Raw genomic sequence first — 16514 nt, forward strand, 5'->3', positions numbered from 1 at the left:
AGCCTAGAACTAGGAGAGGTTGAGCTTTGTCGTAGCTTAAGTTGAATAAATGTCTGATTAACATAGTAGTTTTATGCTTTTGTTTTTGGTGTGTTCTGTTTTCTTTTTTGTTTCTTTTCTTTAGTTTTCTCTGTATGGGGCTTGCCCCTCCCTTTTACCAAAATTTTTTTTTTTTTTCTACACACCTTGATGGGGAGTACATCTATCTATATACACAATGCTAGCGAATGAAAGGTCTAGCTAGTTACATGAAAAGAGTATAGAATGTGAAAAGACTTAGGGTCTGTTCTCATTAACTGAACTCAGCTGAACTAAATTAAACTTATTAGAGCTGAAGTGAATTGAAATGAATACTTTATAAGAGAAGGAAATTAGGAGATGAATTGAAAAAAATCGTACGAGAAGATACCCTTACTAATACAAAATGGTTTGAACATTTATCTAATCTTTCACATTCTAGAATGGACCTCCACGTGCTATTAAATAATATTACAAAACAGGGCCATCTGGTCTGTACTCTCTTTCCACTTTCAATGTCAGTGTCAGTCACAGGTGAATCGCCAATTTGCTATGCCATTACACAGAAATTAAAGATTAAAGAATCACAGATCTAAAACTTTCTTCATAAATTTTTGATCTTCAACTATTTTTCTTCTTCCTTGGATTCTCCTCATTAACTAACTACCCACCAATACTTTCGACCTTTCTCTCTCCTCCCTTTAATGGCGTCTTCAAGAGAAGTTTCAACCATGATTAAACAAGGCTTTATTTCAGACCATTCAATTTCTCTCTCCTCCATTAATAATAAATCCAGAAATTCCCCTTCTTCTTCCCCTTCTAAAGCCCTTTCTCTCTCTCCTCCCCCTGCATTTTCCCGACCTACCCTTTTCGAAATGATGTCGGAAGAACAGCTCCGAGAATCCAAACAATCAAGCGACAATCATCGCAGAAAATTGCACGAGAAATTAGCCAGGGTTTTGTCGAAAAACCCTAATTTTGCGGATAGCAATAATTGTAGTAGTAATAATTTCGGGGGTTTTGGAGATGGGGATGTAAAGCTTACTGTAAGTGGAAGAGATGGTTTCAAGATTTCAATGGATGTTCACAGAAAAGTTTTGGCAGACAAAAGTAGGTTTTTTGCTGAGAAATTGAGAGATGGAGGTATTACTCATTCTGTTGAGATTTGTGATTGTGATGATGTTGAAATTTATGTTGAAACTCTTGTTTTGATGTATTCTGATGATTTGAAGAAGAAATTGATGGGTGAAGATGTTTCCAGAATCTTGAGCCTGCTTAAGGTCTATCTTCTTCTCATCTTTCCCTTTCAATAATTTTTTATTACTTTTTTTATTAATATTAATTATTATTGGGTTTATCTGATTGTTGTTATATCTTAAATTGGGGGAAATTTGTTGGTTGATGTGACAATGGCTAGCAATTAACATTAAGTGGCTGTCAATTTGCTTGGTCAGGCTAGTATTTGTAATCCTATGATTTACTCTCATAATGTGTATAATCTATAATGTATTCTCTGGTCTGTATAAGTACCTACATTAAAGCTCTTTATCCCCCTAATACCTTGGATATTAATCTTGGATACATTCAGTTAAGGCGAAAATGCAAGATATTCGAAAATTGGAGCTTGTTACATACTGCTAGTTTAATCTGGATTAATTGCATCTGAGTCCGTGCAAAACAAATTTGGATTGCAGCCACTGATATGATAAATAATTTTAGAAGGGCATACTTTTTTTTTTTTTTGGGGGTCATGTTTTTATATCTGGCAAAGGGTGACTCCTATATTAAAATTAAGGACAATCAGATATATGTTCTGAGAAAAAGAGTTAGAGCTGCACGCCTGCACTATTACTTACAACAAGGGGAATTTTATATGTACATTGGCTTTCCTGAGGGTGCAAACACTGTAAAGGCCAATGACAGTCCAAGACTTAAACAATAACTAGCAAATACAACTAGAAGAATTGATCAAATAACAGTTACAATGGTTTGGTTGCACTGAGATCATTTCTGAATCCTGATTCTTCTCAAAGTTGTGGCTATGGACTTCATTTTGTACATTTGTTTCAGTGGAATTCGAAAAGCAAACATCTTTGAAACTATGGCTACTTTTTTAAACTTGTAATTGTTGTTATGCCCTAGTTAATTAGTTGGGATGTTGACCTATTTTTCAGGTATCTGCAGCCATTTTATTTGAAGCTGGGATTTTGTCATGCTTAGATTATTTGGAGGCTGTTCCATGGTCTGAAGACGAAGAGGAGAAAATAATTTCATGTCTTAATCAGCTTCACATTCACGACTCAGTGAGTGAAGATGTGCTGCAGAGAGTATCAACTGAGCCATCCAAATTTGCAAAAGCTGATGACATGTTTATGAAAATGCTTACTGGTGTCCTTCAGGCAAAGGATGACAAAGCTCGTAGAGAAATGAAGTCTCTTATTTCTCGGTTGCTTAAGGAAGATGCTGTAGATTACAGCAACTATGGTCCCAAAATTGATGTTTCCAGAGATACCCTCTATAGTCTTTGCCATAGGTGTCTCAGTGCTCTTATCCTTTGCTTGTCTGAAGCTACATGCATGGATGAAAGTAGGCAGGACCGAGGGGCTATAATGGCTGAGATAGCCCGTGAAGCCGACAATATGCAGTGGATTGTTGAAATCCTAATCGACAAGAAGATGGGGGACGAGTTTGTAAAATTGTGGGCAGATCAAAAGGAACTTGCTACCCTCCATTCAAAGATCCCGACTATGTACAGGCATGAGATTAGTAGGGTTACAGCACAGCTATGTATTGCCATTGGAAGGGGGCATATTTTGGTGCCTAAGGAGATACGTTATTCTCTTCTTTCCACTTGGTTAGAACCTCTATATGAGGACTTTGGATGGATGAAGAGAGCTAGTAGGTTTGTTGACAAGAAAGTTGTTGAAGATGGTCTTAGCCAAACTATTCTTACTCTGCCTATATCACAGCAGCAGAGCATATTGATGAATTGGTTTGATAGATTTCTTACCAAAGGAGACGATTGTCCCAATATTCAAAAGGCATTTGAGATTTGGTGGAGAAGGGCTTTTATCAGGCAGTATGCACCAGATCAAGATCAGCACATGCAGATTACCGTGTGCAATTATGCTGAGTAATTTTGCCCAATTCACCTAGAACAGGATTGAATATATTAGGTAATTTTGCTTGCTCATTGATGGCTTTTTCAAAAAAGTACTTCCCTTTGCACTGTGTGTTAATATTTTTGCACTGTCTTGTGTTGCATTTAAGACATGAGACAGATATGTTGTATCAAATTAGCTCATCAAGAGTTGTTGAAGCTCAGTAAGGGTGTACATCGTATATATCTTCATCATATGACTTTTCTATCTATATATTTATTACTTGAGTAAACTTGCTGTTGCATGGAAAATTAGAAGGCAGCTCCTGAGAGCTGTGCTTGATTTTTAGTTCGCTGGATTAATTGTGGGCTTGTGGCTAATCCGCTGTAACAGTGTAATATCTACCCATCTTTGAAGGTTTTGATTGCCGATACATGTGTTCAACACTTAAAACACGTCATGAGAGACAGGATCATGGACCTTAGAAATCCAGACTGAGATCTCTGAATAAGGCCTGGTACATAGGAATGGACTATGAACATTGGCAGTTCCAGAAAATGAAGATTGATTTTTTTGCTACAGAATCTATATTTATTTATTAATATATGAAGGCAGAAACTTCAGTACGCTGCTCAGGTTCTGTTCATGCTAAACAATAGTTCTGGTGTGCAATCGATCAGTGATCACTACATACAAGCGAAGGCCAAGGCTTGGACAATCTAACTTGCTTCAGCAAGGTAGCAAAGCCATAATTTCAGTCTGAGAGTTTTGTATGGGTTGTTCAGTTTCTTTTGGTTAAGAGATTTTGACAGACCAATCACTTCTGGGAAATTCCTACCTTAACGAAATATGTTATGTAAACATATCCCATGCACTTTTGTAAAAATAATGAACTTTTTTTTTAAAAAAAAAAAATTAAAAAAGATTAAGAAAACGAAAAGAAAACAAAGCTTACAAACGGAGCAATGACAGCAGTCTATGGATGGGGTTAACTGAAGCTTCAGTCAATTAACTCCAAAAGCAAACAAGACAAGGAAGAGAAGCAGTCAGATTGAGGAAAGCTTGTAACAAGAGTTTTTGAAGCTTGAATCTGATTCAGCAGAAACAACAACCAAATCGCAGGTAATAGTGAGTTTTGCTTGATTTGTTATCCTAATTATATTTGCACATCTTAGGGTTCTTGTGCTTTGAATTTTCTGGATTTTGGGTTTTATTGTCACTGTTAGTTTAGTCTCTATCCTCCTTACAATTTCGATTTTAAGGGTTTAATTTTTCTGGGTTTTGTTTATTTCATCTCATCTTTTTCTGGGTGAATTCTGGTGAAATATGTTTTGATAATTGGATTTATATACTTCCTCCGTTCTTTTTTTATTGCACCATGAGGGGTTTCACGTTTGCTAATGCATTACTTTGGCTATTAATATTTTTAATTATACTTTTGTAAAAATTATAAAAAATTGATATTTGTAAAGTAGATTTCGAGACGAATCTAACTAGATCCCACATGACTATGTTTTTTCTAATGGATAAATCACAAAAATGGTCAAAGAAGATAGAAGATTAAGTAAATAGTGTAAAAGTCCTAACGGTGCAATAAAAGAAAAACGGAGGAAGTATTTACTATTGCAATTCTTGTTTTTGTTTGGGTTTGTTTGTTTTAGCTCATATTTGCTGTAGTATTTGCTGGGTAAAATTTGTAGGATTGGAACTATATAAGTATGGAAGCATTATTCATCGATTAATCAGGGAGGATAGGAGAAAACAGAGCATATTGCAATCTCAGTAAGGTCTGTTTGGCAATAAGAAATTCATTTCAAATTTCAGATTTAGATCAGTTCATTAGCTTAGGAAATTCAAGAATTTGGATTTATATTTGCTTCAATTACCTGACAATGAAAATTGCCCTAAATTTTGAGAATTTCAAATTCTTTGTAAAACCTTGTCATTAACAAATTCTCTTTTTATGACCCTAATCCTCCTTTCTTTCTCCTTATTAAAGGCTGGCAGTCAGTAATGTTGACACCAGCAATATAACACAAAAGCTGTAGTTCTTCTTACTTTAAATTTTTATTTAAATTTTATATTTTTATAATCAAATTTAACAATGTTTCACCCTTTTTATTTTATTTTATTTTTTACTTTTTATTATTTTTTATTTTTTTTATTTTTAGAATTACATTTGGGTTTAAGTTAGTTTCTTTTTTTGACATAATTTGATGGTGGGAAAATTTATCATGGCAAAATTTGACGGTGGAGACTGATAGTATGATATTGATTTGGGACTTAATATTTTGTTTGACTCTTTGCCTGGTTTGTGCTTCCCTCCTCCAGCTTGGACTGCGGAGGTGTGATAGAGAACTTACAATGTTGATGTATATAGTGTAATTTGTTTTGTGCTGCATTTTTAGTATTAGAGGTGGAATTTGAAGCTTAACTTACTAATTTACTCGGTGGGGTGTGTTGTTTCATTAATATATCCAGTCTCATATTTAAAATATAGTTTATCACTGTATGCGTAATGTATCTAATCGGTATCTAAGACCTTTTCATCTAAGATTCTAGAGTTAGCAAGTTGTATGCACAATGCTTACTTGATTTTATTTGCCTGGTTATTGTATGCAGTTTATTATATGAAACTCATATTGTTTGATTCTTTTATGCCAGATTATATGATTAATTAATGTCAATAAACTCACAAGTGGTTATGGTGGTTAACTCCCCTGTGAATACGTGGGAGATGGTCTTTGATGTATTTTTTATATGCTCTTCAATCATGGATTTAGTGCATACATGATAGGAAATATGACAAATTTAGTGGTTTGTGGGACTAGCAAAACTAGACATTTCATGACTATGCGCGACGCTCTTCCTTTTAATCACCGTACATATCCTTTGTATGACATTCCTTGCATTACATCTGTTTCTTACAGTACAAGCTGCTTCCACATTTGCACTAGGGAATAGGCTTCCTGTAAGCTTACGAGATCAAATGGTTGCTGATTAGTGTTTGAAGTAATGAACTGATTCTGAAGGTTTGCAATAGCTTGAGATTCGTGACTCTTCCAAAGGCAGTCAAATCAAGTATTTAATATTTTTTCTTCGATTCACTGCTTGATCATGTGTATCTGTTCTGCAGTGTATCAAATGACTTGCTTTTCCATCTCTTTAATTTCAGATATCTTTTTTTTACATAAAATCAATACAATTTAATGAAGGTTTACTGGAACATTTTAAGGGTATACTGTGTGCTTTGTATTTAAGTGAAGCATATACTATAAATCTCTTTCTGATTTGTCTTTAGCATCAAGAAATTGTTCGTTCAGGTCCTGAATACCATTATAAAGCCTCCATAAAAATCTCTCCACTCATTTTCTCAATGCATATCATCCAACAAATTGGACGCTTACAAAGCATCACTTTCATAAAATCATAAGGAAATTTTGAGTTATTCTCACTTTTTTCCTAGGAATTCTGGTTCCTCATCATTCGATGGTTTTCAATTTTCATTCATCTTTTCTGCCGAAGTGAATTGTAAGCTGACTTGATCTTATATGACTAGCTATGTAATATTCTGCCTAAACAACCACATTTAATTTCTGCATGCATCACCATGTCTTTTGGTTGAACATCGCTATCTACTCCGGACTTGTTTTCTTCTACAAGAACAGATTTGAGTACCTAATTTTGCATGGAGTTTAATTAACGATTGGGGTTCTTGTCTCCTCATGGTGCTGCTTATTTTCTTAATGCTTTAGTGATGGTTTTAACTCATCTGTTTAAGGTTTCTAAGATGAAAGCTGAGTACTACCCTTCCAAAGAAGACATGATCGTGGAGAATGAGGGACCTACTGATCTGCGTGTACTAGTCTCTGGTGCCACGGTATGGTAAGAATAAAATATCTCCTAATCTATTCAAAGAATAGGATAAACGCATGCAACATCTATGAGCATAGTTACATCACCAGTACTTTTGAAAATACATGGGACATAAGCTGTTCATATCACTTATACTATTGCATCTGGTGAGACACTATTGTATGATTATTATTTTGTAAAAGCTAGATAGGTTAGTTTCTTGCTTGTCTTATAAGATCTACTTCCTCCATTTTCTTAAAGTGAATTTTGGATTAGTATTGATTATTCAGCCTACAGTATTCTGTTTGATGATTATCTGCCTCAATCGGTTGATGAGGGATGTTCATTGGGTATTATATGCGGGTTATTAGTTATGATACTGCAAGAGTTGGTTTCTTTCATGAGACTTAGCCTATTAGCCAAAACTAAAATGATCATGCTGGAAACAAATAGATAACTATTGTTTTGTTGTAATGTTTCAGCTATATAAATGCTAATCTAGTGAGGACCTTGATATGTATGAGGAACTAAACTCATGCTTAATTTTTAGTTGTGAATCATGTATGTAGTATGATGCCAATGCTTGTTTCAAAATAATTAGTGATGTGCACCAAGATAGTTTTACTTCGTCTTCTATACCTCCTTTGTGATTTTTTCTTATTTGTTGTGGATGATGTTGTGGATTATGTACTTAGTATGATGCTCCTCTCTTAAAGCATGCTCAGATCCTATGCTTTTAATTTCTTGACCACCCATCTGAAGTTATCATAGGTGTTAAGCATGTTCAATGGTGTACTAATTTCTTCTATTCAGGTCAAGGTTTTTTTTTTTTTTTTTTTTTTTTTTTTTTTTTTTTTTTTTTTTTTTTTTAAAGCAAAGTTTTTAGTCAATTCAAATTCTTTCATGTTTCTTTTGCACTTTACTTGTGATCCCACTCTAATTTTATTTTGTGTTGATCATTTCCTTTTTTTCATGCTGTTGCTCTGTTTGGTTCAAAATTGAAACCTTGTGCATTTATATTTGAAAAAATTGACATAATAATCCCAACTTTCAGCCATCTTTTAAAAAAGTAATTCCAACTTTTGATTATTCTAGAATAATCCTAACTTATGGAGCTATCTCCCAATTATAATTCAAACTTTAGTTTTTGTTATACAAAATAGTTCCAGAAGGATTAACAAATGCAACAAATTAAACACTTTAGATTATTTTGTGAGGGCTGCCTTTAAATATGGGATCACTTTAAAATTTTAAAATTTGGGATTATTTCGATAAAATGGCTAGAAGTACATTGCCTTTTTCATTATAGATCCATCCAATTGTTCAATCAATTGAGATTTGTTATATATAATGTACCCTCTCCGTTTTTAAATACTTGCTCTACTTTCCATTTCCGGCCGTATTTAAATGCTTGTTCCATTTCCTTATTTGAAATTTTTTTACAATATATAATTAATTTTTCTCATCTAGTGGACTAACATAAATCATATTTTATTAATTTCATATTCTATCCTCCAATTCCCTCTCCTATTTTTGCTTTATATAATTTTTTTATTCATTCACCCACCCTACCACCTCCATATTTTATTACGTTCTCCAATTTCTCATTAAACTCCACGCATAGAGAAATTGAGCAAGTATTTAAAAACGGAGGGAGTAATACTTTGTATAGAAAGTCAAATCGTTTAGTAACACATTTAGAACAAATAACAATACAACCTTAAAGTAGGATCGTGCTAGAATCATCATAAGCAAATACTTCGTACTTCTTTTGGTTTGCATATATAACCATATGGAGAGAGAGAGAGAGAGAGAGAGAGAGAGAGAGAGAGAGAGAGACCTATAAGTTATGAAGACATTAAAAATGAGCAAGGAGAAGAGAGAGAGACCAAGAAAGAGAAAGAGAGAGTTTTGGGAAATAAAGATAGGAGACAAATACCTTTGAGAGTAAGGACATGACAATAATTGTTTAGAAATGTTCTAAAATGCTCAAAATTATGAAAGACAAGTGAAACAAAAAGAAAACTAAATGGAAGGAGAAATAGAGTAAGCAAGAAGGGGAAAGGGGGGAGTAGATTTGACAGTTAGATTTAAACAATCTTCTTTTAATAATCAACAAATTTTTTGAATTAACCAACGTTGTTCCGTGACGATTATGAGAAAATCAATTAATTAGTAACACCTTAAGAATCAAAATTTTAAGATCATGGTAGAATTATGCTAGATTCATGAGTGCTTATATTTTATGTTTAAACAACCATTGTAATAGATAACTTTTGAGCGAGAAAGATGATGGAAGGGAAGCAAGGGACGAGAGAGGGAGAGACGGAGAGGGAATGGGTGTGATATTGTTAAAGGTCAGCAAAATTATTTTTGCAACTCAAAAATATTGTACTCCTTTAATGGACGTTAGAGAAATAAAGAATTTAGATTGGTGTGAGTACACATTTTGTAGCCTTGTGTCTTCTGTGGAGAATTGGAAGAAGAATGATGGAAGATATTTCAAAGGTCCACTCTTGTTTCTCATGGTAATTAAATAAACCTTTTATTATATAAACCTTGGGAGGGTTTTTTGGTTCCCTCTAGGGAGAAATCCCTTGGGAGGGTTTTTCTAGCCTCCATTGCTAGATTTTTCTTCTTTTTTTGAAGGTTTTCCTTCAATCTTCTCCTTCTCTCTCTTTCTCTTCATCTCTTTTCTTCTGATCTCAATTGTAAATTTTTGTAGGGGCTTCCATCGGTATTTTTACCGGTGGTCAGCCCCAAAAAACTTTTTAATTGCTTTCAATAAAAGATCACATCTTTATGATGGAGTTTGATCTACTATTAGGTTTAATTTATTTGTTTGTTCGTCTGTCAAAGTTTGAAGATTTAGGGTTTCACAATCTCCAAAAGTGTCTAGAAGGCCATATGAGTTTTTTCACCCAAACAACTATTCATATGTGGATCTCAAGCCGAATTAGTGCTAACTCACAGATTGTATTGCTTCAGATGAAGATTTTTATAAAGGCGATCGTTGATCAAATCTGCAATGTAACTAGTTTTAAGGTGAATTGTATTTGTATTGGAATTTTAGATTTCCTCGGAATTGTTTGTAAGTACCGTTTGGCTATCTTTCATTAATGAAATCATTTCTCTTCTTGTCAAAAATTTTGAAGTTATTCATTTATAAGCAATTAAGATTCAAAATATACATTCTAGTTGCATTGCTAATTGATTTTGTTACTATTTTTTGTTAAGGCAGGACAAGTACATAGGAGATTTCCTACTCTCCATGGGTGGACAAGCAAGATTTTGAAGAAGAGAGCAACTGAAAAGGAGATAGAAGGGTTTGGAAAAGGCCATATTATCGATCATTTAGTTCCTGCCGAGGATCTAAAAAAGGTAAATTACTTGTCTCACATGCCTATTATGCATATATGTTTTTTCAATTATTAAGGTTATCGAGTTCGCTTGTGTGATCCCTGTAACTCCCATCTCCTTTTTATCTCTCTTCCTTAGTGACAAAAGCAACAACTACATATGTCTTATGATTTCTTTTTGTTAGCTTCAACCTTATTACTATCTTGCTCTAGTGCTCCTTTTTTTTTTTTTTTTTTTTTTTTTTTTTTTTTTTTTTTTTGGGTAGAACTATTGATCTTCTAATTACCCCACATTCAACACCTTTGGATCATCACATGTTACAAATGATCTATAACTAATTGAGCTATAACTTATGTACATATTTTTTTTCCAATTATTAAGGTTTTCATTTAGCAATGTCCATATTATTTTTCTGAAATGTGTCTATATTTTGCAATATACGTGCATTGTTTTGAGAATGGCTCTTTGTAATGGCCTTTATTAATGTAATATATTAACTGATGCACAACTATATTGAACATTTCTTTAATTAATGAAGGAGAATGCGTCGGATGTATTATGCTCCTCTCTCAAGACAATCTCAAGTGGCATTGTCATCTTAGGTAAAGCAATGTCAGAAGTTGAACCGAATGTTGTCCAGAATGAACAGCCCGAAAAGGCAGCTGAAGCATTTAAGTGCGTTCTGATTTATTCAATAAATGCTCAAGTTGTTCCAAAGTTTCTATGAATGAAGCTGGTTCTGATCCTTCTTTTAGTCAAGAAGATGAATTTTGGCAACAACCTAATGTCATAGATGCTGTGGACGAGGTATTAGCAGGTGCTACAATTGCAGGTGATCTGTTATTAATGGATGAATTCTTATTACAAAAAGAAAACTCTCCTCCCCATGATAATAAGAAACGTCTTTCCACTATTGCTACTCCCTACTTTTTCTTTGGGATTGAATCAAACTCCAACTCCTCCTACACCTCTCTGTGGAGACATAGATGAAAGGTATTAATACGGTACTTATTTTCATTATCCTACTAGGTTAGCACCTGTACGATACACAGGTTTACTTATCTTTAGATTTTGTAAATTTTTTTTTGAGTTTAAAATGTTCATAAGTTCAATTTAATTGACCTCAATTGTGCTAACAACTCCTATATAGACTCCAACAACCTAATATCAACATAAATCACCAAAGTAATAGGTACTTGTTTTAAATTAATTAACTAGATTATAGGTACTTTTTGTTTAAAATTATTTAGGGTTCGTTTGGCATCATTGTGGTTTTCTGTTTTTTGGTTTTTTGTTTTTTAAAAGTATATTATATATGTCACATAATGAATGAAAAATTCTTTTGACTTATTAAAATCATGATAATTTTGAAAACTGACAACAGAAAAGTGGAAACACCTTTTTCTTGTTTCCTGTTTTTGGTTTTTAGTTTTCAAAAAAACAAAAAACTGAAAACCAAAAATGATGCCAAACAAGCCCTTAGCATTTTGTTTCAAAATCAAAAAATAAAAAAATTAGCATTTGAGCGGGAAATCTTTTCATGAAATAGCGCCACGTGTACAACTTTGAAAAAAGATGACATCAGCGGTTGTTACTTTAGTATTTGTTATATAGATATTTATCATTTGTTTTAAGGATAAATTACTTAAATAAGGTTATTGGGAAATCACTTATATGTTTGTTTTATTTTATTTTTATTAGTGTCTTTGGAGATATTTCGGATCGAGAATTGAGCCCTTGTACAAGACCGGGGGACATAAAGATGGCTTGATTATGCATTAATCATTGGAGAGAGAGCGAAAAGATCAGTAAAAAATCTTTCAAAGTACCTTTGCTCTCCATATTGGACACGTTATGGAGATTTGTTAGGTGATGTATGAGAAGAAGAAAGGATTGTGTATTTGTGTCATATTATTGTTTTTTGGAGAAAGAGCCGGGAGGATATGTTGTTCCTTCCTATCGAAATATATTTCAATCTTTTTTTTCGTAATACATTTGATTTATGCTAAGTTTTAGTTAGTTTTTTTTTAAAAAAAAAAATTTTAATTAACTATTTATTTTTTATTTTATTTTAATGTTTTTTTTTTTTTTATAGTGAAAAGTTGTTTATGTATAATGACATGTTTGCAACACGGGAAGATATGTATTCACTTTCTACTAATGAATATGTGTGAACAGCTTTAAAGTAATCTAAAACGGCTTTAAAGTAAATATGTGTGAACTAAATCTATATATAGTTATTTATACCTCTGCAGAAGGAAGATCATTATTTTCTTGCTGTCATAAACTTCAAAGATGAAATTATTTTCTTGGACAGCACTTTGTATGAGACTAATAATAATTATGAGCCTGTATAGAGCTTTATTTTAGAAACGGTAAAGGATCAACAAATTAAAAAATTATTTTTAAATTCATTTTTCAATGTCTCATATTATATTAATATACATTGCATTGCAGATGATACATGCACAGAAGTTGTTTAAAAAAAGAAAGCATCCACAGGCAAATGATATGCTGACCTACAAGCTGAGAATAATTGAACTACCATTCCAAAAAGAAAAAGAAGATAATTTCTCAGCAAATGGCATAGGATTAGGAACAATAATAGAGGTAAGTTACCATACTTATTTTTGAAGGCCTTTAACTCTATAACTTATCTAGATTACTTAGAGTATAATTTATTTAAACTAAGGTTAATCTTCTTTTTTTTTTACGGGAATTTTCAAGACTGAATCACTATCATATAAGAACAGTGCTTGACCTACTTCTCAATGATAACAATAAAATGAAACAGGCTTGACCTACTTCTCAATGATAACAATCAAATGAAACAGAAACTGCTAACAAATGTTGAGGATTAGAAAGAGAAGAAAGCATCTGGACAATTGTAAATGATATTAATAGATTTGAATATATCATAGATATTAGATATTAGAGTAGTTTAACCCGTGTAGTATTGATGGAAAACAGTTGTTTGAAGTTTTAAGTAGTATGTTTGTATGAAGATAAGTTACTGCTGCAGCTTCAAGTTTTGCTACTGCATTCTAGTTTTGCTGCTGCAGCTTCAAACAGTGCTGCTAATGCTACAACAGCTACTGCTATGTCTCTACAGTTTTATGTGTTTCATTGTGATGGATGAAAATAGCTTTTGGGGTACTGCAGGTTAAAGGGAATTAATTTCATGGGTTGTTGTATAGCGGTTTGGTAGTTTTAACCTATATCTTAGGCTTTATTTTGGTTAGCATCAATTTTCAATGTAAAAATTATGTGATGCTACTTGTAATTAAAACTATGGCTTTAGCCACTTAATATAATATTTCCAATTTGTGTTAAAAAAAATGTATGAAGAATACATATTATATCTCTAAGTTGACTTACTAGGATTGTTTTGTGTCAAAAATGGTGGTAGATATAAAAGTAGAAGAAATCAATCAAAAAGTAAATGAAAATAGTATTAAAGTAAATAACACTATGTTTAAAGTAAAAGAAAAAAAGTTTTAAAAAAAATCTTTCTGAAATATGGTGGTTGATTTTAAAGTAAAGGAAAATATTGTTAAAGTAATAGAAAATGGATCTAAAGTAGAGGTGAAGATTAGAAAAAGTATTAAAGTCAAAACAAGAAAAAAATTAAAGTCAAAAACATGTTATTCGAATATAAGTAAATGACAATAGTGTTAAAGTAAATAACACTATGTTTAAAGTAAAAGAAAAAAAGTTTTAAAAAAAAATCTTTCTGAATATGGTGTTTAATTTGATTTCAAAGTAAAGAAAAATACTGTTAAAGTAATAGAAAATGGATTAAAAGTAGAGGTGGAAATGGGAAAAAGTATTCAAGTCAAAACAAGAAAAGAAATTCAAGTAAAAACATGTTATTCGATCATAAGTAAAAGAAAATAGTGTTAAAGTAAATAACAGTATGTTTAAAGTAAAAGAAAAAAGGTATAAAATTAAAGTATATAATTTTTCTTTTAAAGATTTATATATGTGGGTATGAGTTGGGGATGGGGCGGGTACAAAGTGGAGCGGGTACAACTTAAAATCCATCCCCACCCCACCACTCGCAAAACCAAGACCCATCCCCATCAAACTGGGGATGGGTCGAGTCTCCTACTTGACCAACCCTACTGACATCCATAGGTAGAGGTGGTTGTGAAGGGGGTTATGAGGTGGTTGTGAAGGTGGTAGTTAAATGCTTAGTCAAAGGAAAAAAAAATACAAAATTTTAAAATATTGTTTTTTAGAAACTCATGAACAACACAATGTCAATAAGAACAAGTTAGGTTTGGGTTAAGTAAGAATGGGTCGGGTCTATGCGAGTTAGGTAAACAGGAATTAATACCGTAACCTATGTTGATCAAATACGGATTGGGTCATGCTTGAGTCGAATTACAACCAGCCTTAGATCTTATTAGGTTTGATAAAGGTTTAGGTGAGTTTAATAACAGGTCAAGTTACATTCAAGTCAAGTCAATAATTAACGGGTTAAAGAATAAAGCCATTCTAGAGTTTTAGTCGAATTTGATTCAAGTCAATAATTTTACGAGTTACAATCAAGTTGAACTCACCAAGTCAATAATATATGTGTTACATTTAGGTCGAGTCATCTACACGTTAATTCATGTTTGAGTTCGTATCTCAAATACTCTTGTCAACTCAGGTTCCATGGAAAATGTGACAAGTATTTTAGAACATAAAATGGAAATGATAACAAGTATTCTATGACAAAGGAAGTAATACAAGATATTATCTTTAATTTTGTAAATAAGGACATCATATAAATCAAACAATCATAAGATATAAAATATCATAAAAGTAAATGAATTATTTCATAAAGTTAATGTATAATAGCTAAAAGTAAATAAACTGAAATAAAGTTCTGTAGTACAATTACTTATAGTAAATGTAAAAAATATTACAATAATAAAACTAATAAAAAATTTTGTTCATTAAATCTTGATCTTGATCTTCCAAAAAGTCTTCTAATTTCCAAGTATTATAATAACTCCACAAAAATAAACATCAGTTATTTGTGACAAATTAAAGTAAATAAATTAGAATGTAAAGTAAACAAATTACAACTTAAAGTAAATAGGAAAAGTAAAGAGGTAAAATACCAAATAAAAAAAAAAAACCAAGTATAATAATACCTGCACAAAATAAAAAGTAAATGAAGTTACTGTTAAAGTAAACAAATAGAAGTTTAAAGTAAATAGAACACATTTAAAAGTAAAATACCTGAAAAACTACTTGTTTGGACAGTTTCTACTGTCATGGGAAACACCAGATTGCCCACAAGCTCTACAGGTTTTGCCCTTTTTGGATTGGAAAAATTGCTCCCATAAATCCCAACTTTGCCTCGTCCGCCCAAATTAATCCCTACTTTCGTTTATTATCTATTGCACCCAACTTTGGGGGGTATTAATTTTCGTTGCACCCAAATGACCTGCAACCGGTAAATCAGGTAAACATTTTTGATTTATTTTTTTTTGCACACGTGTCAACATGTAATTGGTTGAAAAAAAATAGGAAAAAAAAATAAAATTAAAAACATAATTAAAAAAAAACCCAACAGCCACCCAGCTTCTCCACCATCACTACCATCACCAGCACCGCCATCACCTGCACCACCATCACCGGCGCCAACCCCCTCTCCCGCAACCACCCTCCCCGAAACCCTCCCTCTCCCGCAACCACCCTCCCCACCCTCTCCCGCAACCACTCTCTCGCAAAACCCACCTAAAACCCATCCCCCACCCTCGAAAAACCCTGACTGAACCCCTAGGGAGGTCCGATTAGGGTTTTCGAGGGTGGGGGATGGGTTTCCGGGGGTGGGTGGTGGAAATTACTTTTCGTGGTGGGTGATTTTCTGGGGTTTTCGTGGGTGGGGGAGGGGTTTTCGGGGGTGGGGGAAGGGAAGGGGTGAGTTTCGAGGGTGGGGGATGGGTTTCCGGGGATGGGCGGTGGTTTCCGGCACCTGGGGAAGGGTTTTTCGGGGGTGGGGGTGATTTTCTGGGGATTTCGGGGGTGGGGGGAAGGGAAGGGGTGGGTTTCAAGGGAGGGGAGGGGTTTCCGGGGATGGGCGGTGGTTTCCGGCGCCTGGGGAGGGGTTTTTCGGGGGTGGGGGTGGGGGTGTGGTGACCGGCTGCTGGGTATGGGTGGTTTGTGGGGTTTTATTTTATT

At 33.4% G+C, this 16514-nt stretch overlaps 1 protein-coding gene across 12 annotated transcripts; it reads left to right on the forward strand.

Moving 5' to 3' along the window:
• The first annotated feature begins 505 nt into the window (after positions 1-505).
• Positions 506-12544, forward strand: LOC145612713 (BTB/POZ domain-containing protein At5g60050-like). 12 transcript variants are annotated; one of them, XR_014106690.1, is made up of 8 exons: positions 506-1298; positions 2193-3194; positions 3513-4241; positions 6050-7004; positions 9963-10065; positions 10212-10355; positions 10873-11327; positions 12036-12544. XR_014106690.1 is itself a non-coding variant. In XM_081668016.1 (2 exons), the coding sequence occupies exons 1-2, from the start codon at positions 723-725 to the stop codon at positions 3153-3155; spliced, it is 1539 nt and encodes a 512-aa protein (XP_081524142.1). In that variant the 5' UTR covers positions 507-722; the 3' UTR covers positions 3156-3477. The 12 variants fall into 12 exon arrangements, 1 of the variants encoding a protein (XP_081524142.1); XR_014106691.1 differs by having other exon boundaries at positions 9963-10019; XR_014106692.1 differs by having other exon boundaries at positions 9963-10019; positions 10216-10355.
• The last annotated feature ends 3970 nt before the right edge of the window (positions 12545-16514 follow it).

This window comes from Chenopodium album, chromosome 24 (assembly GCF_948465745.1).
Source record: "Chenopodium album chromosome 24, dcCheAlbu1.1, whole genome shotgun sequence".
Classification (NCBI taxonomy): Eukaryota; Viridiplantae; Streptophyta; class Magnoliopsida; order Caryophyllales; family Amaranthaceae; genus Chenopodium; species Chenopodium album.

Coding starts and splice junctions, on each gene's coding strand:
- LOC145612713 (XM_081668016.1), top strand. CDS start 723: ATGGCGTCTTCAAGAGAAGTTTCAACCATGATTAAACAAGGCTTTATT. Junction 1,299..2,192: donor GAATCTTGAGCCTGCTTAAG/GTCTATCTTCTT, acceptor CCTATTTTTCAG/GTATCTGCAGCCATTTTATT.